General features: G+C 31.9%; 1 protein-coding gene and 1 long non-coding RNA gene across 3 annotated transcripts in view; one reads left to right on the top strand and one right to left on the bottom strand.

Annotated features, from left to right (window-relative positions):
• Nucleotides 1-3352: 3352 nt before the first annotated feature.
• On the bottom strand, nt 3353-26633 carry LOC143083214 (uncharacterized). The gene is made up of 3 exons (XR_012980586.1): nt 26493-26633; nt 5644-5837; nt 3353-4601 (listed from the first exon to the last, which is right to left on the bottom strand). It is a non-coding gene; the product is annotated as an uncharacterized LOC143083214 (long non-coding RNA).
• Nucleotides 5811-27367, top strand: part of LOC143083211 (metal cation symporter ZIP14-like) — a 41278-nt gene continuing 19721 nt past the window's right edge. The window contains exons 1-6 of one of the 2 annotated variants that reach the window (XM_076259460.1): nt 5811-6280; nt 15829-16003; nt 19647-19816; nt 21782-21916; nt 23621-23668; nt 26405-26632. In XM_076259460.1, coding sequence (XP_076115575.1) covers nt 6005-6280; nt 15829-16003; nt 19647-19816; nt 21782-21916; nt 23621-23668; nt 26405-26632 — 1032 coding nt within the window. In that variant the 5' untranslated portion in view covers nt 5811-6004. The remainder of the gene's footprint in view (nt 6281-15828; nt 16004-19646; nt 19817-21781; nt 21917-23620; nt 23669-26404; nt 26633-27367) is intronic. The other variant, XM_076259461.1, reaches the window with a different exon arrangement.

Here is a 27367-nt window from a genome sequence, read left to right as displayed (position 1 = left end):
CAAACGAGAAAATCAATGGTCTCATCTATATAAAAAAAATGGATAACCCAAGGTAACAAACAAAAACAGAGGAAATCGGATTAACTCCATAATGAGCGAAACTACCGAATGCAGAATAAAATTCAAAACGCAAAGTCCCTACGTAATCAAATAGCAAACTCAAAAGATCAATATCATCAAACAACTGTCATATTCCTGACTTGGTAGAGGCATTTTCTTATGTATAAAATGATTAAAACTGGTTTTATAGCTAGCTTAACTTCTCACTTGTATAAAAGTCGCCTAAAATTTAATCATATTGACAACAATGTAGGAACAAAACAAACTGACAGAATAGGTAAAAATGTCGTCATAAATAAGGGTACATCAGTCAACCTTAACCACGTTTAGAACAAAGACTATCAAAGACAAACAAAAAGGCATATGCATGCATGAATATGCAGGTGAAGTTGGTATATCGCTACTTAAAAGACTTAAATGTTGCAAAACACTTATCCTACCTCCATGACAAATATGTTGTTGTTCTCGCAGATAAAGCCCCAAACAACATCGTTTTTGTGTGTAAAACTCATTACATTAACTGCTTGATCACTGACGAATTAGATATTGACAATTTATTTGGAAACTCAACATATAACCTCACGACACTTACCAAAGGGGAAATCCTGGATAATCATAGGTCTGTTCGTTGTTCCTTTGGAATTTCAACCAAAGATGAAGGACTGGATCTTCCATTACTGTATTTGATACCTAAACTACATAAGTGTCTTTACAAACAACGGTAAATTGCCAGGTCTTCCAAGTGCTCCACGAAACCTCTTTCTAGATTAGTAACATCTATTGTTATCAGCAATCAAAAACGGGATTCAAATTTATTGTGAAACTGCCTATTCTAGAAGTGGCGTGAATCAGATGTAGTTACTTTAAAATTCCAAAGATCTTTTGGAGTACATACAATCTAACTCTCTTTCATCTTGTAATAGTATTAAAGCATTTGACTTTTCTACTCTTTACACAAGTATTTCACATTCCAAACTAAAAGACAAATTGAAAGAGTTGGTATTGCTTTGCTTCATAAAAACGAATGGCCAACGTAGATACAAGTATCTTGTCTTAGGGAGATATAAATCATCACTCTGATTCAAACAAAACAAAAAATTATCTGAAACTGATATTATCAAGATGGTTGATTTCTTAATTGACAACATATTTGTTTCGTTCGGAGGACGTGTTTTCAACAGACTCGGCATTCCAATGGGAACAAATTGTGCCCCTCTACTTGCCGACTTGTTTCTTTATTATTATGAGGCTGACTTCATGCAGGAACTTCCTAGGAAGAAAGATAAGAAGTTAGCGATATCCTTTAACTCTACTTTCCGCTATATAGATGATGTTCCTTCACTAAATAATTCAAAATTTGGTGACTATGTGGAACGCATCTATCCCATCAAACTAGAGATAAAGGATACTACAGATACAGTTAAGTCGGCCTCATATCTTGACTTACATCTAGAAATTGACAATGAGGGTCGGTTAAATTTTAAAACAAAACTTTACGACAATAGAGATGATTTCAGCTTTCCAATTGTGAACTTTCCATTTCTAAATAGCAACATTCCAGCAGCACCTGCATACGGGGTATATATCTCCCAATTGATACGATATTCCCGTGCTTGCATTTCCTATTATGATTTTCTTGATAGAGGGTTGCTGCTCACAAGGAAGCTATTAAACCAAGAGTTCTAAATGGTGGAGTTGAAATCATCCCTTCGTAAATTTTACGGACGCCATCACGAGTTGGTTGACCGTTATGGAATAACCATTTCACAAATAATATCGGATATGTTCCTTACGTCGTAACTACAATCCCCTTCCCTTTCATGAATGTGACCTACCGAATTATACTATTTACCAGATTTGTTATTTATTCCTTAGTTTTCTCTATGTTCTGGCATGTGTACTATTGTTTGTCTGTTTGTCTTTTTCATTTTTAGCCATGGCGTTGCCAGTTTATTTTCGATTTATGAGTTTGACTGTTCCTTTGGTATCTTTCATCCCTCTATTATTAAGTTGAAAATAATTTCAAAATTAAAATCGTTTCATGGTCCTTAGATAACTGCTTATGTTAAATTCGAGGTATAAGTTTAAAAATGAGACAAAAGAAGCAGTGTCGTTCTTTATGCGATCACAAAAAAAAAATGGCGGTACTAAAAACTATATTGGTATCACGTAGTCGTCGCTGTCGTCGTCCGAAGATCTTTGGTTTTCGTACAATAACATAAGAAATCTATGAAATTGAAAGACAAGGTTTGTGAACACAAAAGGAAGGTTGGGATTGACTTTTGGGGTTATGGTCCCAACAGTTTAGTAAGTAGGGGCCAAAAAGAGGCCCAAAGAAGCATTTTTCTCGTTTCCAGACAATAACTTTTGGAATGGTGTATCGATCTCTCTGAAATTATACCACAAGTTTCCATACCACAAAGGGATGGTAAGAATTGGATTTTGGGGATTATGACTCAAACCGTTCAGGAATTAAGGATAAAAAAGGGAAAAATGGATAATGGACGATTACTTGAGTACAAAACATAATTTAAACGCAGTGTAAGGGAGGTAATTCAAACACCTTTTGACAATTTAAACATTTTGAAGTACCTCCCTTACACTGCTAAATTTTGTATAAAGAAATGTTGTATTGTCTTGAGGGCATTAGATGTCAATTTATTTTTAGAAATTGCTTTTTTTTAAATTCTGATAAATGGTAATTTAATTTTTGCCATGATTGTGTATGTAATTTTCTATATATTTTAAGACTTTTATGATGTATTTAAATGGGTTATAATGGTTGCAAACTCCATTGGAAATTTGAATTCGGAGATTATGAACATATATTGAGGGAAATATTTTTTTTTAGAAAAAGGTTAAACAAAATTTGGGGGTTGGAGTTGGGACAATTTGTTCTCAAGATTTCAGAAATTAAAAAGAAAATTTCTTGAAATAATTTTTTGGGGCAAAACTGTATCTTTGACTACAGTTATTCTGTGTCAGAAACCTATTACTAGTATGTGTCAAATATTTAATTTCAAATTCAGACCAGTATCAAGTGCGAGTATTGTGTCCATTTTTGTACCAACTGTTCAGGATTGGACCTCTGCGGTCGTATCCAGCTGCACTCGAAGAAGCAATTTATTTCATTTATTCCTATTTCTGGGTAATATATTACTGGAACTCTAACAGAAAAGTTTGAATGATTAATGGAAAGAACATCATCAAGTCATCATGTGAAAATGAATCATCTGGCTTCGTTGCTCTTCTTGTTTTTTTAAAGTTTCGGAAGGAACTTGAAGAAAATAAGAAGAGGTCGGCAAATGGATACACACAGTTCATTCCCATAGGAATGACGAGAATTTGTTGAAATAGATTACCTCCAAATTCAACAAATATTTTGTCAATACAAGAAACTCCAGCATACTGATCACTTGTTCCGCTGTGTACATGTAGCATGTTAAACCTTTTCTTCACTTTTAACAAAATATGCCGTATTGCATCCCAAAGTTATCAATCTATGGCATATGCTAGCACTTTTTTTGTTGGAAAGCATTGTAGATTTGTTTCTTAAGGCGATTTTTCAATTTCATATGGGGAATGGTGGTATACAGGGTTGAAAAGGCAAAAGTAATTTCAAAGAAAGATCGAGATTTAGAATTATCCTAAGAAGTTCTTTAGAGTTTCTTAGAATCCACTTATGCTTTCAAAATTGTCGATCATTCAGATAAGCAGGCAATGTACCGTTATTAGTACGGAATTTTGTGAAGCCTTAGTATTCAATGCGAATAAGTTAAGTCCTCCGATTTTCTATTCAATGTAATGTTCATTGAAGCCATGAAGGACTTTTGATTCGCCCATGTCAAATGGTTTGCTTTTGTGTGTTGTATTTCCTGAGTGCTAATTTACTCCTATTTTTACACGACACTCGCGGAAGTTCGATACATACAAGACAATATTATTTGAAGCTTTGTCCGCAGAAAAAACCGCATACTTATTGTGAATAGATGACAGACATTTCACAGCTTCTTTTGTCTCAAAAAACGGACTTTCGGAAAAAGAAACAGCTGTGGAAGTTTAGAGACATACTGACAATGACACGTATTAAAAACATATTTTTCCAGCATGGATATTTGATTTCTCACTAAAGAGTGGAATAACTGCAACAACATACGTAAAAGAGTCATGCCATTTTTAATTAGTCATCGCCAAGTCTCAATGGACCACTGTGTATGTTTTGAAATTTGCATTTCTTCCAATATTTCAGCCAGAGGTTTTGATCACTTTGACATAAGCCAATGTAGCTGTTGGGTCAGCAATGAAATTATTAGAATATAAGTGCGTACGGGAATCCATTTGGACGAAGTTTATAAATGGCAATATATAATGCACTCAAGTGTAACTTTAACATCTCTTCTGTTTCCTCATAATTTATTTATAGTTGTTGTTTCACAGTCAGATCCGAACATGGTATCAAGTTATAGGCCTGTTACTGTGAATGCATGCTTGAACAGCTAGCGTCAATAACTAGTTGGTACATACATGATAAGGAACACTAGCTGTAAAATACAAGTAAAATACCATTAAGCTTTTTTGTTTATTATGATTTCAGAATAATATTTCTTTAATTCTAGCAAGGTTTCGTAAAAAAATCAACTTTCTAAAGTCGGTATTTCGAAAAAGGCTAGCTATAATATATAGGGAAATTAATTGCTTATCTATGAAAACTATAGAAGGTTCCATTGTAATAATTTTCTCATGTACAATGAATATTTGTATCTTTAGTGGTAAGTATAGGTATGAAAGAATAAAATGTGTGAATTTTGCCTTGGTCTTGAAGTAGATATGTCGGTTAAATGGTGTATGATTTTGTAGAAGAAAATGATGCTTGTTCATATTTGCCTTTTCTCAAGCGTTAATTGTTTAATTCAAAATATACAAAGTACAGCATTTCAGTGACTGTGCTGATGTTGTGGTACATGTTGCATATTTACCTAGCTGGTCAGCGCGGGGTCATCTCAAGTTGATTTGTTTATGATTTGGTATGTGGGTGCTGTATGAATTACAGTTTAATTCTTTCTTACAAGTGCTATTTGTGCGTTTTCTCTCACTGTTTTTGAATTTACCTCAAATTTATCTTTTAAAATAAAGTACAGCTTAATTTTGTGTGGCTGCAGCGGTGATGTTATTTACATGTTTGATCCATTAAAGGACAGTGGCGGATCCAGAACTTTTCCTAAAGGGGGGCTGACTGACCTTAGGGGGGCCCGCTCCAGTCATGCTTCAAGTGATTCCCTATATAATCAACCAAATTTTTCCGACGAAAGGGGGGGGGGGCTCGGCCCCCAGCCCCCCCCCCCCTGGATCCGCCTATGAAGGATTTGTAAAGCCTATTACTATACAAATTCTTGTTCCATTTTATGTCAGTTTTGCTAGAGACATTAGGTCCGAGACCACAATTAATTCGTAGTGCATTTCTTTCAGAACATAAATGAAATCCTCCTCCTTTTCCTCACCTCCTTTAAAATTTGTAAGTTGAAAAAATGTTATTGCTTTCGTCATTACATATAAAACTAAATACAGAAAATTTCATGTACTTACTGTATATACTTAACTTTGACTGAACTACACCCGTATGGAACCTCAACCCGTATGGAACCTCATTCCGGGTTTTTCTTTCAGGAACATTTTTATTTATAATTCAATTCTGGGTTAGACATGCGCTTACTATCACTTAATCATGGATTGGTTTAAAGTTTGTTGATGACATTGATTCTTAAGAGAAGGACACGCTTCTGGAAAAATAAAATAAAACGAAGAAGCTTAAAACTTATATAATTCAACGGAAGGAAGGTTAAATTCTTGTCACAAAACACTGCTCTGATTGATAACATTATAGACGAAGTTTTTGTTTTTTATAACTTATTGGATAATAGGAAATAATAGTACATTGTAGTACGTGATGACGAACTATCTCACCTTGTCGTGTTGTTTACTATTTACATTGATAGTAGTCAACGTTTTAAGTTTGAATGGACAGTGTATTTCAAACACATCACGGATATTTTTGTCAGACTTTATGTACAATATAAGTGGGAAGGAAACTGTCACTTTAAATAAATTACAAACTGTTTTATATGACACAAGTTTACAATCAACCACAAATAAAACCAACAATTTTACATCATGTTCTAGTTTGACTAACAATGACGAGAGAAAAGACTGTGTTTTAAAACATGTAAGTTGGAATTTATATAAGCTTTTTGAAAAATATTTTCTGAAACAAAAAAGAAATGTAGGTCATGAATGTAGGTGAGTCAAGAAAAGCTATACTTCTATTCTAGTCCAAATAATTATGCCGTCTACAGAAGGTGTCCCAGAATTTTTTTTGAAATAGCCTTGCAAGACAGAATAACTATTTGGACTTCTTCTATATATGCACAAGCAGGGAAAATATTGTAATACTAAACACTCAAAAGATAGAGATTGAATTAATTTTGTGCATTTTGAGACATTTTAGCCACACAACCTGTTGAGATACTGGCTGTTCAGTCGCTACTATTTCTGCCACACAGTTTGGACAAAGCAGACCGGGGGTAATTGATTACATTTTTTCAAGTAATCAATGATTGTCATCATCATGATTATAAATCAGCTAAAAATCTGATTACATGTAATTTAATTCAATCAATTACTTTTGATAATACCCTGTATTGTGTAGTCCTGATTACTTTTTGATAACGTTATAATACAATGGAAGAAAGTAATTTTGTTCTGACTTTTTCTTCATGTTGTATTGTATTTTATATTGAACAAAGAGTTGGATGATGGATAACATCCTGAGTTGGTTGATCTGTTTCAAAAATGACAAAGCTGGTCCCCATCTACTCATGTGACCAACAATGTACCAAATGAGACATTAACATGATTAATGTATCACTGGGTTTGTATCTCTACATCATACATGAGCAACATAATTGGAGCAGGATATGCTAATCCTTCAAGAGCTCCTGAGATCACCCTCAGATTTTGGTCGGGTTCATGTTGCTCAGTTTTATACTGGTTCTACACATGTATGTCACGTATGTTGTGTGTGTCTTTTTCTTTTTTAGCCATGGCATTGCAGGGGTTTCATTATCTTTCATGTTGACCGGTACATTCCTATTTGTAGGTGGTACTTTTCAATGTATTCAATAAACATCTTATATAAAAATTCCTGAATTCAGGCGGTACTTACATTGTATCAGTAGCATACATGTAGGAGGGTAAAAGTACCGGGTACTGCCTCCTAATGAATGGCCTGGCATTGTCAGTTTAGTTTCAACTTATGAGTTTGAATTTCTTAACATACAAATGTCTTTGTAATTAACTAAATATACATGTAACGCTCTGACTGTTTGGATAGAAGTTTGTTTTGAAAGTCATTTTGTCATTATCATGATTACATGTACAGTGTATAAGCTGTGTAAATCTGAAAATGACAGACTTATTCAAGTCAATTTAGGCCAAACTGAAAGTATGTGAGTTTACTGCAACCCTACTGCCCTACCTACCCTAATTTTTATTCCCAACCCTAAAGTCATGAAAGTTTGTTTTACCATTTTTGATTAAGCACTGTTAACAAAAATGGTTAAAGGTCAAAATGTTGTTTAAAAGAATTTTAAAGATAAGAAAAATACCTTCCTCATGTCATGCATTTATACATGTGTACCTACATGTACATGACCTACATTGTACCCTATTTTTATTCGGCAAGTGACAGTTAACACACAAACTTTTTTGTTTGGCCTTATGCTTCTTAAAACACGATGAAAACACATTTGTGTGACTTTTTTTATCAATATAATTGTAAACTCAAATACTTGAGTTAACTTTTAAGTCAGAAACGAAAAACAGACTTGTCTTTATGCTTATATGTTCATTTATGTCTGAGATCCGACTAATAAGAACAATTTCCTTTTTAACTTTTAATAACTATCATTTCTTGTATCGTATGAATTCATTTTTTTAATTAATAATCATCTTTTTATAAATATTTTTGTGGCATTCATCATGTTCATTTGCCCCATAAGCATGAAAAACACATTCTTTTCTTATCAATAATCATGATAAATAATATAAATGATTTTGCCATTTATTTCTTACATGTCTTAGCGTCATTTTCTTTTTTCTCCTTATACATGTAAATGTACATGTTATATAAAACATGTAACAAGCCATGGCCCAAATTTTTGTAAGCTACAAATGTACATTGTAGGCTGTACTATAGCATGTATAGCTACATGTAGCAGTAACAGTAGTACTATACATGATGTACATGTATGACAGAAACTCAAGAATTCAATCTTTCAGTTGTGTTTTTTATGCCCCACCTACGATAGTAGAGGGGCATTATGTTTTCTGGTCTGTGCGTCCGTTCGTCTGTCTGTCCCGCTTCAGGTTAAAGTTTTTGGTCAAGGTTGTTTTTGATGAAGCTGAAGTCCAATCAACTTGAAACTTAGTACACTTGTTGCTTATGATATGATCTTTCTAATTTTAAGACCAAATTATACTTTTGACCCCAATTTCAAGGTCCACTGAACATAGAAAATTAAAGTGCAAGTTTCAGGTTAAAGTTTTTGGTCAAGGTAGTTTTTGATGGAGCTGAAGTCCAATCAACTTGAAACTTAGTACACATGTTGCTTATGACATGACCTTTCTAATTTTAATGGCAAATTAGATTATTTACCCAATTTCAAGGTCTATTGGACATGGAAAATGATAGTGCAAGTGGGGCTTCCATGTACTTTGGACACATTCTTGTTTAATTATTGTTAATTGGCTTATTAATTTATTTAAACTTTGTCATACATGTACATGTAGTTGTTTGGATGTTTGACAGTCAAAGAAATCAAGGGTACATTTTGTCATGTTTGTAGTTTATCACAAGTGTGATGTACATGTAATGGCAATAGTTTCATGTAGTACATGTAGTAGGTGTATTAGTAATAATACACCTAACCCTCTGCATTTTGATCATTGTATGGAATAACCTAACCTTGAACTGTATGACTGTTTCCCCGGTGTAAATAATAGTATTATCAACTGATCCAGTACATTGTTCTCTTTAACATCATCCCAGACTTACTAGGGCATAACGATCATTGACAACCACAAACTATTATTTTGTAAGATTTAAAAAAATTAAAAACAGGTGAAAGTTTATAATAATTTTAAGAAAAAGATAATCATGTACATAGAAATATCAATAAGTTTTAACCGTAAATACCACATAAATTGAATAAATGCAGAGGCGGATTTAGAGGGGGGGCCCAGGGGGCCCAGAGGGCCCGCCCCCCCCCCCCCCCCCTTTTGGAAAAAAATTTGGTTGCCTATATAGGGAATCACTGAAGCGTGACTGGAGCGGGCCCCCTCTTAGGTCAGTCAGTGGGCCCCCACTTATGAAAATTTTTGGATCTGCCACTGAAATGTACAAGTATTATCTTTCGTTTTTACTAATCATTAACTCTGAGGGTGTGTAAAGTTGTACATATTTAGGACAATTATATACATTATATACTTGAAAAACAAATGTCAAACTACAGTGTACATTATCATACTTGTAATAACCCTGCCATTGAGATTATAATAAGCTTTTAGTTTTGAAAATAAATAAATTTCAAATTATGCTTCCTTTGTTTACTACTTTAAACATTGTTTAAAATGAAAATTATTAAAGCTTGAGATAAGAATAAATTTAAATATATAAACTTTAGATGAAATACATGTACATTGTACATATTGTATGGAGTCATACATTTACATTGCTTATACAAGTATTTATGTACTTTCACATTAGCTCATTATACAAACATGTACATGTACCAACAGAATAAACAGAAAACAAGTATTAAAAAATGTTGCAGTTATTGTTTTCATCTTATTTTTTGTTTATCTGAATATCATGAGTATATTTGATTTTAACATTCCACTGTTTACATTAAATTTTTTTAGTAAGATATTTTCCCAAATTGATTGAGTTGGAGTTATTGATCATCTTTACAATATATATATACACCAGGAGCATGATATCTATTCTCAGTTTTATGATATAAATAAAAGCTGCAATATGGTTAAGAAAAAAATTAGTGAGGACTCAGCAGAGCCTTAACTTAGTGCAATTATTCTGTTTGCATAAATCTTTCAAAATTATAAAGTTCTAATGCGCTTAGAAAATTAATGTGAATATACATTTTTTTTGTACATTAATTGTTGTGAATATGTACGTAGCATTTAGATTATTCCTTATTTAACTTCTTTGAGTTAATTTGAAAAATCAGGAAATCAAGTCACAGTGAGAAGGGATAGAAAGGGCTTAATATGAAATAATGTATCCCCCAAAAATAAGTTGGTTTACACTTATATACCATGTATACATGTAATACACTCCCATTTGCAATACCCTCTTTGTCTTGAAATACATTACAGTATACAAAAAAATTACATACATGTATATATTCAAATGTATAATGCTATTGACAAGACTGTCAGGGATTGACTATCAGTAGTCAGTAGATTCAGGACTTTATCCCTGCTCACATATCACATGTCTGCACCAATAAACAAATGTGTGTTTGGGCCTTAATGAGCTTGTCATTTCAGTTATAAGATAGAAAAAAGTAATAAAAAAACATGCTTGAATCATTAAGAGTTTAAAAATAAACATCATGTTAATGTATAAATGTAACACATAGTTAACCTTTGGTTTGTATTTAGTGAATATATATATACTACATGTACATATATTTCTCTTATGGTTGGGGCCTGTTATCTAACTCCCACGTGAATAGATATTTTTCGTATCACACCGTACGGAGTGTGATATGAAAAAGTGATATTAAAATTACGTTAATTTGATTGGCTTATCTCGTAAATTTCCAATATTTTCATTGGCCGTTGATCAGGTCATTATTCACTGGAAAAGGTCATGCCGGGACTACTTTTTTTCTTGACAACTGATTGTTTACTTCCGGTTTTCGCAATTTTCGTCTGCTTTATCGTCTGCATTATCTAATATAAATCTTATCATGGACGAAGAAAAAAAGAAAGGAACCCGTGCACTTGTTATGAAACCTATAAAAATATAAAAAAAAGATATATCTGGGAGTCAATGGAACAGTATTCTGTTCACACAAGAACATACAACACAATAAAATAAAACCATATTAGTTCAAAAAGTATACAGATCAGTACGCGTTGCAAAGAAAAACGGCTGTAGCAACACAACTCGCAACAAATAGGCCACGCACATACAACTTTTTGCCATAAGAGAAATAGGTTTAACAACTTGTGAGAATTAGATATCGCTTGATATCAACTCTCGTTATTTAATTTCAATAATAATAAACTCGCCATAGGCTCGTTTATTATTATTGAAATTAAATAACTCGAGTTGATATCAATCGATATCTAATTCTCACTCGTTATGAAACCTATAAATATATATACTACATGTATATAGTAGTATATATACAACTCGTCTAAACAACAACCCAACAATGTTAGATCTGTAAATTTGCTTTCACAAATTTTTTGTTCTTCCCTTGCCGGTATTCGAACCCATGCTACTGAGATATCGTGACTATATGTACAAAATGTATATTAAGTTCAATGCTTCTTCCTAAGTACAATAACATGTAACTGAAACTCCAAAAGGATGTTATTGATATATTATCCCTTACTGATAAAGCTCAATGAATATATGGAAAATTTGTGGTAAACAAGATTTTATCAGTATGTTTGTGGTCTACATTGTACTTGAATAGTATTAATAACACTAAGGAATTATAGTTACATAGATGTAAGAAGTTGAGGTATGAGTGCCAGTGAGACAACTCTCCATTCAAGTCATAATTTGTAAAAGTAAACCATTATAGGTCAAGGTACGGTCTTCAACATGGAGCCTTGGCTTACACCTAACAGCATGCTAGAAGGGCCCCAAAACTGACTTGTGTAAAACCATTCCAACAGAAAAACCAACAGTATATGAAAATCGAGACACGAGAAACACTTAAGAACAACATCAACCAACGACAACTACTGAACATCAGATTCCATGATATATCATATATATATTTTGAAACTTTAAAGCAATAAGTTTAAAGATGCATATATATCTGTTAATCAAACCTTTAATTAAAGCACATGTTTAGAGTTAGAGATTTTACATAAAAAGTGCATGACTTGTTTGGATAATTTAGAAATTTGGTAATGTCTTAAGGTAAACCAGAGATGTTCAGAGATGTTCAGTGACAAATATTTCAAACTTATTCTAGTGAGGACAAATAGATTTGTATATTATGTTTTGTGTTATTGATTGTAAACTATCTATTTTAAAGACATTACGTAGGTTTACAAAAAAATATTTCACTCTATGCACTTTATGCCAATGAAGTGTTTTTGAGCTTAGACTTAAGTTATGATTAGCTCCCTTGAGAATTCCTTCCATCTTAAAATCTAACAAGGCATTGTCAATTGATAAGAAATGACATTTAACTAAACGGCAAATAATAACTACCATTGAATTTCATATTATTGTACATCTTCATGTTCTTTCTTTACATACATTGTAGTTAGTCAGTTATTGTCAGTATTAAGGATGTATATCAGTCAGGGGACTTACTGAAATAAGTGATTTTTAAATCACTTATTTGAGTAGCAAATTTGAAGTTTTGTCACAAATTGTGATTTTGTAGTTTTACCAAAATTTTAATTTAAACACATAGATTTAAATAATATCTTTTCATTAGTAAAATTGAAAAAAAAAAAAAAAATTTGCTTCTTTTAAGTAGCAAGGTTTATGCCTTAGATGGGGTTGGTGTTGAAATTAGTAGGGGTTATTAAAATAATGGTACTTAAACAAGTGATTTTTATGTCATTAATAAAATTCCTAGATTCAGTACAAGGTCATCACCTGAAATGACCTGGTCATCCTAGACAACACAGATGTTGGTTCTGATAAGTTTAGAAATATGATTAGTCCCTGGATCATTAGTATTCTATATTTAAAGCTACAGTAAAATTAAATCACTTCTTCTAGTGATTATTTTGTACTACTTAAATAAGTGATTATCAAAGAAAGACAACTCTTACTTTCAACCTTTATGGAAATAATGTTACTTGAAACAGTGATTTAGAAAATCACTCATTTAAGTAAGTCCCCTGACATAATATTGGTAAATATTGTCTAAAAAATCTAAGGTAATAATACTGCATGCACTTTTTTTTCTACTACATGTGTACTTATTAACTATTAAAACAAAGCAGGCTGTACTGAGGGGGGGCAAGGGGGGTTCCAATAACAGCAAAACAGTAAATTGATTTGGCTTAAAACAGATAACAAGGAATTGAAAAGGGACAATAACAGATAACAGTAAATGAAATCTTAAAATCAGTCCGGTCCAGAACCAATACAGTACTGTCAGTAGATCTTATTATATAACTGCTTGTATGGATCTGGTTCGGCTTTCACAGAGACATATATATTCACTTATTTAAAGGATATTTTATCGAGAAATTAGATTTTTGAAGCTGTTAAAGACACATCTTTAAATGTAGCAACAGTTTCTGAGCTTCACTTTTCACTATGTGAACCAGTTAAAAAGCGTTTGAAAAATTGATAGTCAGGGTTCTCTTTCATGTAAATACAAAGTAAAGGAGTAGAACTCCTAAATATGAATGCTAAAAGCAAAAGATGTTGTGTAATTCCCAAAGGCAATATTTCACTCACATGCTCAAACAAATGATACATATATACTATTTTTGTATTTTGTAAATAAAAAAGTATAAAAGGAGATGTATGATTGCCAATGAGACAACTCTCCAAAAGAGAAAAAAGACAAAGAAATTAACAACTATAGCTCATCATACCACCTTCGACTATGAGCAAACCATTTAATGCAGCAAAACTGCATAGTCAGATATAAAAGGCCTTTAAATGACAAATGAAAAACAATTCAAACGAGAAATTTAACAGCGGCGAGCCTGATTTATCTACAAAATAATAAACGAAAACAACCACTGAATTACAGGCTCCTGACTTTGGACAGGCACATACAGAATGTGGCGGGGTTAAACATGTTAGTTGGTGCCTATCCTTGGACAGTGGTGTAACAGTACAACATAACGTTTATTGTTTGGTCATTATATATGGTGTATCAATGCTTTTTTTATAACAAAATCCATATGATAAGTTATTGTAATAGTTATAAGTGAATTTTATACAAATTTTTATTTTTACAAATTATAATTTGTACAAAAAATATGTACAAAGTCAAAATACAAATTATAATTTGTAAGAAAAATGTGTACAAAGTAAAAAAAAAACCTATAATTTGTACCTATTTTTTGTACAAATATATAATTTGTACAATATTATACAGACAATGGAATTTATTACAAAGAATGATAATAATGTATACTGGAATGGTCCTGTACTCGACTGTTTTTATGTCAAGTTGTTACTGGAATTCTTCTGCAAATATGTGACCTCCATATCACCAGTGGAAAGACCCCAATAGTGATAATAAGATGATGTGGTTTGAGTGCCAATGAGACAACTCTCCATCCAAATCACAATGTTTAATTTTCTTCAATTTCTATTTAAGATTCAATTTGGCTGTCAAAATGCTAACATTCCAATTTTCAATAACAGTTAACAGCAAATACAATCTCACAATAACAGATAACAATAAAAATAATAGTCCTATAACAGCTAACAAGGAATAAGACAATAACAGCTAACAGTAAATATATTTTCTCTGCTGTTGTTTTTTATTTGGTCGGGTTGTTGTCTCTTTGACACATTCCCCATTTCCATTCTCAATTTTATTTCAGAATAACAGATAACAAAGAATTAAATTACCCCATAACAGCATAACAGTTAAACCCCTTGCCCCCCCTCTGTACTTTTGATAATATTAAAATCCAATTAAATGGCATCATAAAAACTGATGGTATGTACATTAATGAATTATGATGGTTTACCCTATGTTATGTAATCCTTAAGGTACATTTTGAACAAATGCCACGAATACAGAGAAATGTTAACAGATATGGTTCATTTCCAATTCATGTTCAATTTATAATAGAATCTTTTCCATATTCATGATATTTTGGCAGAAGTTTCAGTGGTTTTTTTTCACTTTTGGTCAACATGGTCAAGTAATTGTTCAACCATTAGTCATGTTAGTCAGGTTCAGTAAGTGTTTAGCAGTCTTTTACATTATGACTATTACAAAATTCTTATATATCTACAATGGTCATATCTGGTCCAGTAATTGAAAGCATTTCATAACTTGACCTGAAAACCATGTACATGTATTACTGGACATTGCCACACGTCTGATTGACCTTAGGAATGGCAGTTATGGTCTGAGTATGATTTACAGCTTACACAGCAATTTTAATTTTCAAACTTACAATGTAACATCATGATGTAGGTACATTGTCACTGTACTTTGACTTTGTTCAAATTGTTGTTGATATTTGGAATAGTATTATTTGGCAATCATACTGTGACATCGGACTATCTCCTTAAATTCACATTCATATTTGTTTATAGAGTCAAACTTCAATTCAATGATTTTCAGAATTTTATCTGTTAGTTACAAGACTTTTGTAGTTTCTTTTGATCTCATCAATGCTCATGTAAAACCTCTTTATACACATATATGTTTGTAAAATTAGTGTTAATACATGTACATGTATCAGGTAAATGTATAGCAAATAATTTTATGTATTTTACAGTGTGTTTCCATAGAAGAAGTATTGAAACTTCACTCCATTCCATTGAACAAACCATTAACATTGGAAGATGTCAATAACATTGCTCCTGCTTTGTTGTTTCACAAGACGTCATGTCAAGGAATTGTGCATAAAAAAGAAGAAGGGGCTCATAAAGTTGAGGCCCCATCAGGACAAGGTAAGCAAGTGAAGGTTATGAAAATATTTTAAAATATGTATCATTGAATTTTAAAAGCATAATACATGTATATACATTGTACTTGTGTTTTGTACATTAAGCAAAAGGTAAGTTAACATAGCCTATTCAGCCGTAGAGAAAGGATCCGCTGGCAGTACAAAATACATGTCGTTAGTGTCGATAACTATTGAGTTAAACAAGGATATTGGGTTATCAGTATTCAAGCTGAAAACCTGTGAAAAGTTTAACCCTTATTTGTCTGTACATCTACATATATATATTTTGATGAAGTCACTTATCCTCTCTAGAGTTGTGCCCTTTTACTAATGGAAAAAATGCTGACTTCCACAAACTAAAGATCAGTTTGATTTAAGAGGGTGTCACTTTTATTGTTCTAGAGTTATGTCCCTTTACAATTTGAAAAATTGCTGAATTTTTCTTTGCATTTCAGCCTAAATCAAAGCAAATGTTATGAAACTTATACACAATGCTTATTACTACAAAATGCAGATACGTTTTGTTTTATGGGGGTGTCACTCTTATTGTTCTTGAGGTATGCCTCATCATGCTCATTACAAATGGAAATATTGCAGAACTTTCCATTTCCTAACTTTTAAAGTTAGCCTCAACTAAATGTTATGAAACTTATACACAATTGTTATTACCACAAAACTCAGATCAAGTACAAATTTCGGTAGCATCACTTTTGCCAATTTTCAGTTATATCCTTTTATAACTTCATATGATATACAAGCGAGGGCATCATCTGTGTCCCATAGACACAGACACATTCCCCATTTATTTGTTAATTCATGTTTCTTGACACGCTTGATGTTTACTTAAATCAAAATGCATCATACTGTCTGAAATTTTCTAAACTTATTCAAATTCATTCATTTGAGGCAGCTTGAACCTATGGTAACAGATAATGTAATTATAGATTATAGTCGATCATCTCAACCAGATTGATTTTCTCGCTTGAGCCGGGTCGGCAAAAGCGAGAAAGGCAATCGAGTTGAGATGACCAATGATAATCTGTTTATCCCTATTTTACCTATGAGGACGTTGTCAATTTCGTTAGCAACGCAGCGTGCCTGCTTAGTTTCTAGCTATAATTTTCCATCTCAAGCGAGTAGGATGATATGAAAAATTATCACAAAAAAAGATCAAAGGTAAAAAATGCACAAAATAGCGATAATTAAATTTATTAAACGGTATCAATGCACTAATTTTAAGATTATGCAATTTTTCAAGTCAATCATTGTGTTAATGGATGAAAATGTTAGAATAGGAGAATTTTAATCTGTTTCAATATTTTATGAACCGAAATGTGTTGCTGTTAAAGGCAATAGGTTGGGTCAAAAACATTGCGAATTATGTTAAAATGACTGTCTCTTAGGAAAGTCTTGAACACTAAAAAGTAGGACAATATCGGGTAAAAAATGTAAATGTCGGATATATACATGTATGATGGTTTTGGAAGCCATTGTCTACATGTGCATATGCATTGTATTATTTAGCTTTTGTTACTTTTCATGGTGCCTGAATAAGAAATTAAAGTTACTATTTTAACATATTATATTGAGACAAAAATCACTCTTGATGGGAAAAGAGAATTCTAGATACTATTATTATATCGTGTATGAGTAGTTATCTTCAAAACAGTAATGTATGTTGCACACACAAGATAATGGTATCTTACTAGTAAAAGTTGTGTGAAACACTGTTATACTGTTTGATTGAATCTGATATTAATTCTTCATTCTCAGGGCTTTCCCTTGAAATTGAAGTAGAAGGCTCAGTTAAAATTATAGGCGGCTGTGTCCTTGTTTATCGTGACCGCGACTTTGCGACAATACGTCTCTCGGCTGCCTGTAAACATTTGAAAAAGATATTTTTTCATTTTGAATTTATATTTTTGTCAGTGAAGTAGCCAGCACTTGAAGCCACCGTAAACGGCGGATTTCCGCCAGCTACCAGCTTCAATGGAAAGCCCTGCGTTCTTGAGGTAACAACCATGTCATACATTTTATATCCTGTCCCAAGTCAAGAATCTCTGCCCTTTGTTAGTCTTGAAAGTCTTTTAGTTTCGTTTTATTTATATATTTTTTCAGAGTTTTCTTGTGACCTTCATTTTCTTTGAACAAGTATACATTTATGTTTAGGGGCCTGCTAAAGTCAGCCTCAGTGTGCAGGATTTTCTTGCTGTGTTGAAGGCCGTTTGGTGTCCTTAAGCAGTGTTCTGCTCTTTGGTTGAGTTGTTTTTACGACACACTCCCTGTTTCATTCTCAAATTTACAATTCTTCATTATAAAACTAAATAGATATGGGGTGAATCGCCAATGAGACAACTATCAATCAGAGTCTCAATGGTGTGGATGAAAGCACCTAAATGTCACTGTTTAGCCTTTAACAATGATCAAAACCAATTTGGTTTATATAAAAAAGAAGAGAAGATGTACATGTAGTAGGATTGCCAATGAGACAACTCTCCACAAGATGTAGTTTGCTATAACGGTCCTCAACATCACAAAACCTGAAGGAATTGATACAGGTAAACAACAATCTGATTTATGACAAATAACACGTTAACTGAAAAACTTATGTGACAAATTGTAATTAATGACACTGCTGAACTGCAGGCTCCTGACGTAGTACAGGGTGAAATCAACAGTTTTTGAAAATGACATCATATTTGAGGGACCATATGCATAAGTGACCCCTAGTGGTGGTACTGTCATTAAAGATACTGGAATAAAAGTAGATATCACTGATAAAACTTAAAACATGATACTTTTTCACCATTTATGTTAATAAAAAGGGATTGCCCTCCATGGTTATTTTTTAGTCGGGAACAACCCCTAGTTCTTATACGAAACTGTTTGTAACTCACACAGGCAAATACATTGAATTATCATGATTATAGGAATATTTAAAGGTTAATGCACCTGTTGTACTTAAAGTTAATTAATGGCCTAAGATCACCAGAAAACATTTAGAAATATCTCTTGTGTACAACATGACAGGTTCATAGATCAGAGGGTTATATCTTCCAAGTACCACCAATCACTTGGAATGAAGTTCAGATATAACTGTATCTATAATTAAAAAGGGGATTTTAGGTTAAAAAAAAGTCTTTGAGGCAATGTAATAACACAAATCTACAAGTATAGACTTATGGTCAACAAATATTTCTACTTAATTAGTGCTAGTAGCTAACTTTTTACTTGAGCCATTTTTGAGGGGGGAAAAAGTCACTTTGGTGGCTAGCTGTCTCATTTTCAATCATACCTCATCTCATCATTATTTTTATATATTTTTGTAGCTGTTGATTAGTTTGGTTAATTGCCTTTTGTGATGTCCAGTGGAAATGTTTATTAGGAATTATACAAATGATACTAAAATCTGATTTCAGATCATTTGTTTTAAAAAATATCCCTCTGATCTTAAACATATTATACTTAATCAATCAAAATACTAAATCATCTAGATATTGAAATTTGTTGCTATTGGAAACAGTTTATTGTAAAATAGAATTATTTTGTTTTGCAGTTGTGTAATTACCATTAGTTACCATTAGTCATTTGTTAGTTATATCATTGTATATTATGATAAAATAACAATTTGTATTCTTATTTTTCAGTTTGGGGATTTGGGTTCCTGTTTGTGACCATTATTAATATATGCTCATTATCTGGAGCTGTTGTATTACCATGTATGAAGAAGACATTTTACCAGAAAGTCCTTATTTTCATGGTGGGCTTAGCTGTAGGGAGTTTGGCTGCCAATGCACTTTTGGTCTTAATACCTGAGGTAGGTACTCACCATACTTACAAGGTGGATGTTCGAGATGAAGTCAAATAGAGAAAAATATGCAGTATCAGAAATTGAAATTGATGGTTTAAGTAGAACAAGACATACTTATGAACAAATAAATGCTATGATTATAAAGATGATTAAATTTTGTTGAATTTACAGAAATTAAATATGAGGAAGAGTAGACCAAAAGGGAAAATCAAAAAAAACCAGACAATAAAATTGTTGAAAAAGAAAAGAGAAAAATGAAAAACAACAGTCTGCAATACACCACATAGAAAATTAAAGATTGAGCAACATGAACCCCACAGAAATGGCAGATATCTCATGTGTTCCAGCATTCTTCCTGCTTACATAGTAGATTTACAGATTGTGCTGCAATAAGTGTTTACCAAATTTTAATTTCGAAAAAATGAAGGACTTGGAAATCCATAATTTCAATTATCTTACGTATTTATAGATTATCACTTTTATCTCTATGAGATAAATTTTCTCGCTTGAGCCAGTGCGGAGAAAGTGAGAAAAGCAATTCATTTGAGATGGCCAAAGTTAATCTGTTTATGGCTATTTTACCTATGGCATGTTGATTTCATTAACAAAGCCACATGCCCCCTAAGTTTCTAGTGACAATTTTTCATATCACTTGACTCCACTGAGAAAGGAAATTATCAGTCATAAAGATTAAACGAAAATTTGGTAAAATAATGATGATAAGGATTCGTTATCATTCAAAGGATGCCAATTTATTTTTGATTTGTTAGTTAATGTAATATATATGTTCAACAAAGTATATAAAATGATATTTAAAAAAAAAAGTCACCAAAGAAAGGATATCACTGAGCTTTATAAAAGCTACCAATCATATATTTTTGTCTTGTATGTGAAACCAATATTATAATCTATGTCTATTTTAGGATACTATAGATAAATGTTTTACAAATCATACAAGACCGCAAGCATGACATATGTAATCACAAATTATAATTCATTTAAACTGTTGGCTTAATGACACTTTTAAATGTTTTTGTAGACCACAGCTGTTAAAATTTAAAAAGATATAACTTAATATATAAATGAAATATTGCTAACATGTGTTTCTTTCAAATTTATAGACATGTCTGCATTGTGTCAACAGGGTATACAATGAACATTTTTCATTTCACAATTACAAAGTTTAGTGAACTAAGGAATATTGTTGTGTCCATTTGTTTACTGTTCCATTCATTTGTCTGTTCGACTGTCTATTTTGTTTATTACTCTTACCTACTGGTATACTAAACCAGTACTCGTATACTAAACCAATGAAAAATTTATTATATACAATGTATGTATTTTTTGCATATTATCTTGAAAATTATAAAAGGTCGACACACTTGAAATAGCAAAAATGACGAGCAATACAAGATCTACAAAATTCAACATAGCAAATATTTTCATTCAACTTCTTATTGGAGTTATTGCCCTTTAATGAAAAAACTTTGCAATTATTTCCAAGAAGGTTGCAATGATATTCCTGACATTATTGATATACAGACTGAATGCAGCAACATAAAACTTTCAATTCATTTAAAGGAGGATTATCACTTATGGTTTTGGTTCCTCCCTGGCCAAGATAAAGGAGGATTATCACTTACGGTTTTGGGGCCTCGCTGGCCAAGATAAAGGAGGATTATCACTTATGGTTTCGGGGCCTCGCTGGCCAAGAGTTATAAGTAGTTCTACTACCAGTCAACACTGAGTTCAAACCCTGCCTGTGCTGGTGCACTTGACTCCAATCTTAATTGACTAAGATTGTCAGTTTTTCTATCAAAGGTCGATGATTTTACAAAGGCACTCTGGCTTTCTCCACCAATAAAAACTGGCCGCCACAAAATAGCCCAAAAGTGGCCCTTAAAGGTGGCGATAAAACATCAACAATCAATAATTTACAATTTCCTAACATATTTTGACTTCACATTGTAGGCATTAGGACTTATGTATACAGAGGACCATGAGATCAGAGACAACTATATAGTCAAAACTGCTACTGTAATTGCTGGAGTTTATTTGTTTTTCCTCATTGAAAGATTTTTGAAAATAGTTCTGAAAATTAAACAGGTAATACCATGCACAAGTATATTAGTATATATATGTATATAAGTGTATCCCTAACATTGCATGAATTCAATGTATTGTTTAGAGCTTTAAAAGGAATTGCTGTTTAAAATTATTTTTGAATATGACTTTTTGACTAATAAAGTTCATATGAAAGGTAGTAGAAATGCAGTATTAACACAAAATCTGTATTTAATTTATTGGATGAGTTTTGAACATTTAAACAACAAGCTAATTTTTAATATTTTAAATCATTTTATCTTAAAGTAAAATTGAATATTTTGAAAACAATATGAAATATGTTCTATGGTAAAATTTTCCTCAGGAAAGTAGTGTACTTAGCAGATTTGAAAGTTGACACCTATATGTCTTACACAACAAACCTATTTGAACTTGAACTTGTTTCATTAACACATTATCATTCAGCTGAAATTTTTTTTCAATTGAAACTGTACCATAGTAATTTCATAAAGTTATTTTCACTCAAAAAAGACTGTTCTTATATGATTGCCAGGGAAGAGGAAGTCACTAGTCTCAGTAGCTTATATTGAAAACCTAGAATATTATAAACTGCATTTCTATTTTCACTCTGCATATTTTTACATTAATTAATACATTATGTACTACCTTGTAATCCCCCCTTAAATGTAAGAGTTGCCTGGCAACCATTGCTTGTATTGAATAAATGAATCTAGAGAAAGAAAGTTTAGAACAGTTTACTTAGTAAAGAATTTAAAAATTTGTTACTTCTTTGCCATATATTTTGGCACACTATATATATGCCCAATCAAGACAATTTTGGATATTTCCTGTGACACTAGTTGATGTTGTTTACTATTTTTAAAAGAAACAACACAACAGAAATGCTTATTTTCATGAGATATATACGGTGAAGAGGCAACATTACTGAGTTGTTTAGATTCTGAACAATAAAATATATTTAAACTACGAAAATATGAATAAATGGAGATGTGGAGTAAACAGCAATGTCACAGCAACCCAACTACAGAAATAACCAGAAGAAATTCATAGGGTGACATAAAGTCTTCAACAACAGAGACAAGTATCCATAAAATATGTTTTAAAAGCTCTAAATTTTCCTAATTATAAAAATTATCAACCGTGTATATAAAGGTCATTCTCTGAGTACCAATTAACTTAATATGAGTGCTTACCTTTTGAATGAGGTTTATAATGTAAAAGTTTCATCACAGCAGAAGGAATGGATTACCTGAAAATCCAACAGGTTTTCATCTAAACATTGGTAAAAGATGTGATGTTTAAAGTAGTTTTGAGTGTATTGCTATATGAAGAACATTTATGGTGATCTTTAAATGTCTGTTTTGTGAACCTGTGTGGTTTGGCTGCTCTTTTATTGCAGTTGTATACCTATTTGTATTTTAAGTTTTCCTTGCACATAGATTTATAAATTTGTATTGTACTTTTTGCATTGTTGTTATCAAGAAATTTGTTAAAAAAAGAAATGAATGAAATTTGGTTGATAGCATGTACCCACATACCAACTGAACTTATGAAATAAGTTACAAAAATGCTTTAGAATTCAAAATATTACTGCATCTTTTTTGACAACATTCAATGCCTTCAGTATTTTTCCCAAACTCCTTTGCTAACCCAAAATGTATTCAATGTTTTGTATTATGCATGATATAGCTTAGTTAAAATGCACTTTTATAACTTTTTATACAGACACCCACACATAGTCATGGACATGAATATTATGGAGTTCCAAACGAGGTAATTTATACGTATTATTACATGTTTCACATGACCATGATGACAGTGTCCAGCAAGGGCCACACCTATAAGGGATCACATATGTGGTTTGTACTGCACTTATACATGAAAAAACTTGACAACATTCAACCAAACTTGAACAGTCAAACAATTAAGCACTATTTGAATTTCAGGTCTGAATGATTTTATGTGTTTTCCATATATCATGAAATCAGGAACATATAGTCTTTGCCATTTCTGCCTATATTATTTAGAGATGACAGGCAACACATATTCACACATTTTCAGAAAGCAATATTGAGAATTAATTTCATGAACTAATCAGAACTTGAAATTGCAATTTTTACTGTATACAGTGAAAACTTGCAGTTATAAGTTAATCATTGAAAACAGGCCATAACTTAAGAACAGGATATTGAGCAGACACAGCCTTATTAGATTGACAGTCCACTGGCATAAGGGCCTTAACAGGAAGCCCAAAACCATCAATAGTCATCTTTGCTTCCATAGCTGTATCATCTTTTAACTGACAAATTACTTTCAAAATGTTTCACTAAAACATGCAAGAATTAAAGCTTTGACAACTGGACAGAAGGTTACCTTGGCCACTGCAGGTCATTTTCACTGGTAATCACATATAAGTGCATGAATTGTTAGGATGCTATAAGTCTCTTTTCAATGGAATATCTCTTTTCATTATACATGTTATAAAAGGGATAATAAGTGAATTGTTAGATTTTACAGAAGGAGAAAAGTTCTAAACAAATTTGTTTCCTGTGTGTTTGATTGGTTTAAAACAAAAGTAGGACTTTAGTTAATGGAATGTTAAAGTAGGACTTTAGTTAATGGAATGTTATCTAATTTGTGATTGTCGGCCATAATTGAAATACCAAACTCTTTAGAATCTTATTTTGCTATGACTTTTGAATGAACTCCCCATACTACTAACGGCACGAAGTGAAAAGCTTTTCTATGAAAGGATTTGACATGTCTGTTATTAGTTTCCATCTATAGGATAATAGGTAAACATGGTGTAGGTGAGGTATGATCTTTGATCGATTTTCACAGTTTCTTCAGACAAAGAAGTAAGGCCGAACAAAAAGTATGTGTTAAGTGTTACAAGCTGAAAAAAAGGGTAGAAATTTTAAAAAATTTAGTATTTTTTTACATTGAGTGTATGGGAGCATCTTTAAAATGCTAACTCAAAAAGAGTAAAAAAAACTTCAGGGTAGGTAGGGATACAGTAAGCACACATACTTTTTGTTTGGCCTAATATAGATGTTTACAAGGACATTGTCAGACAACTCCCTCATTCAAGATGATCGTCAGACTACTATCTATTCTAATGTTAAACCTGTTGTTTGAAGTGGTCTGTGTTTGTTTCATGAAGTTTGTAGGCACTTGTACCATTGATTTTGTTTATTTGTTATTTCTATATTGATTCTACATTTCACAGTAATAGATCTGCAGACGTGAGAAACCAAAATATAAAACTTAATTGACTTGGGAAAAGAGGAGTCAATAAAATCATCAATTTATGAATAGCAATTAGCTAAGTTACAACCGTAAATCCTGATATTTATTAACTCTGATGGCAGAAATGAATTTTATATAGTCTTGTTAAAAATATGATCTATTTCAGTCAGTCGTGGAACATGACAATCACAGACAAAATAGGATACTTGTTTGTTATCTTTTATAAAAGGCTTGTGAATTCAATTTATATTATCCTTAATCGCCTACAGTTATGATATTCAAAGATTTACAAATTTAGAATATTTAATCTTTTTGTATGTGAAAGTTCTTATTTGGTAGAAGATTTAACCATCAAAATTCATTCATTCATTCAAAATTGGACAATTGAGATTTTATGAAAAATCAAACTTTTTAAGACTCCACTGTCTACTAAGAGAGTTAGGTTACACATGCTGTCATTTATTCATTGTGAACAAATCTGGTGGTAATTGCACCTTTATGAAACAAGGTTAAGAAATGAATTCTCTTTTTTGTTTTGTATGAGTGATTTGTATCTCTTCCACAATTTTTCAAAAATATTTCAAGTTTTCTTTCAAGGAAATGAATTTTTTTATGAAAATATTCTTGTTTATTAACTTGAGCCTTATTCTTCCTTTTTTACAAGTTCACTTTTATTATTTAGTAGTTAAAGTACTTTATGATTTATGAAGTGGCTGTTCAAAAAATAAAGAGAAATAAACTGGTATATGATAGACTTGTCTTGTAACATCTAAGGCATTGTATTTGATAGATTTATAATAACTATTTATGCCCCATTCATGGGCATTATGTTTTCTGGTCTGTGAGTCTGTCCGTTCGTCCGTCCGTTGTCTGTCTGTCTCGCTTCAGGATAAAGTTTTCAGGTTAAAGTTTTTGGTCAAGTTAGTTTTTGATGAAGTTGAAGTCCAATCAACTTGAAACTTAGTACACATGTTTCCTATGATATTATTTCTCTAATTTTAATGCCAAAGTAGAGATTTTCTCCCATTTTCACGGTCCACTGAACAAAGAAAATGATAGTGTTGATGGGGCATCTGTGTACTGGGGACACATTCTTGTTTAATTTTCAAATTCAAGTGTAAAAAGTTAATTCCATCACACCTTTTCCTATTTTAGAATACAAAATCAAGTCAATCATTAATTTACTAAAATGTAATTGCACTTGCTTGTTAGGATAGAAAACCTCTGTAAAATTCATATATTTTTTGTTTATTATTTCAGCCAAATGAAGAGGAGAAGCAGTATCCAAGTATTAAACAAAACACACCAGTGAATGTTAATGCTAAATACAAAAACACAAATACTTTACCAGTACATCTCCATATGAGTAAATCAGAATCATCATTTTCAAGTACTCGGCCATTAGAGGATAAAACTCCTAGCATGGGAAGTTTTGACACACTAGAAGAAAATCTTGATACGGATGAACGCAGTTCTAATAATGGCGGGGTATGTTTAGTGTTGAATACAGAAGATAAACTTAAAAAATGATTTAAAAAAAAAACAGACTGTTTACAATCTATTTTGTTAAATATAAATATAGATTCTTACATTGATACCAGTGGATTATCGAATTTATCCAATCAAGATAGTTAACATGGTTCAATTATAAATTTTAAAGTCTGAGCCTTGGCAAGGACTTTAAAATTTATAATTTAACTATCGAGATTGGATTAATTCGATAATCCACAAGTAACTATGTAAGATTTTTTTCTCTAATGATTAAAAAATAAATTTTCTGTTTTTGTTAAACGAAAATCCCCTTCGAGTGCCTTTCATATTCAAAGAAGTTGTCAATTTCATTAACACCTGTTAGTATATTTTGATTCATCCAGTTAGCTAAAGAGGTTATGACCCTTAAAATCATCCAATGATCTTTTGAGATCACCTGCAACCACACGTTGATTAAATTTTTTTATACAATGTGTTCAGAAAGAGATAAGCTTCCATAGAATTAGAGTAATAGATATAACATGCTAATGTAGATATGTAAATTGGTATATATATACATATATATTATGTCTTTAAAGTCTCTTGCAATTCTTTACAGAATGGGACATATATTTTACTGTTTTAATTGTTTAATGTGTCTGTGTGAAACTAATATATTGTATGTTAGTAACATTAGTAATTGGTGAGACTATGATAGATAATGGAATCTACAGATATTAAGTTTGTATGTCA

This window comes from Mytilus galloprovincialis, chromosome 7 (assembly GCF_965363235.1).
Source record: "Mytilus galloprovincialis chromosome 7, xbMytGall1.hap1.1, whole genome shotgun sequence".
Lineage (NCBI taxonomy): Eukaryota > Metazoa > Mollusca > Bivalvia > Mytilida > Mytilidae > Mytilus > Mytilus galloprovincialis.
Note: the sequence above shows the minus strand (reverse complement) of the source record. Positions and strands in the feature narration are given on the sequence as shown.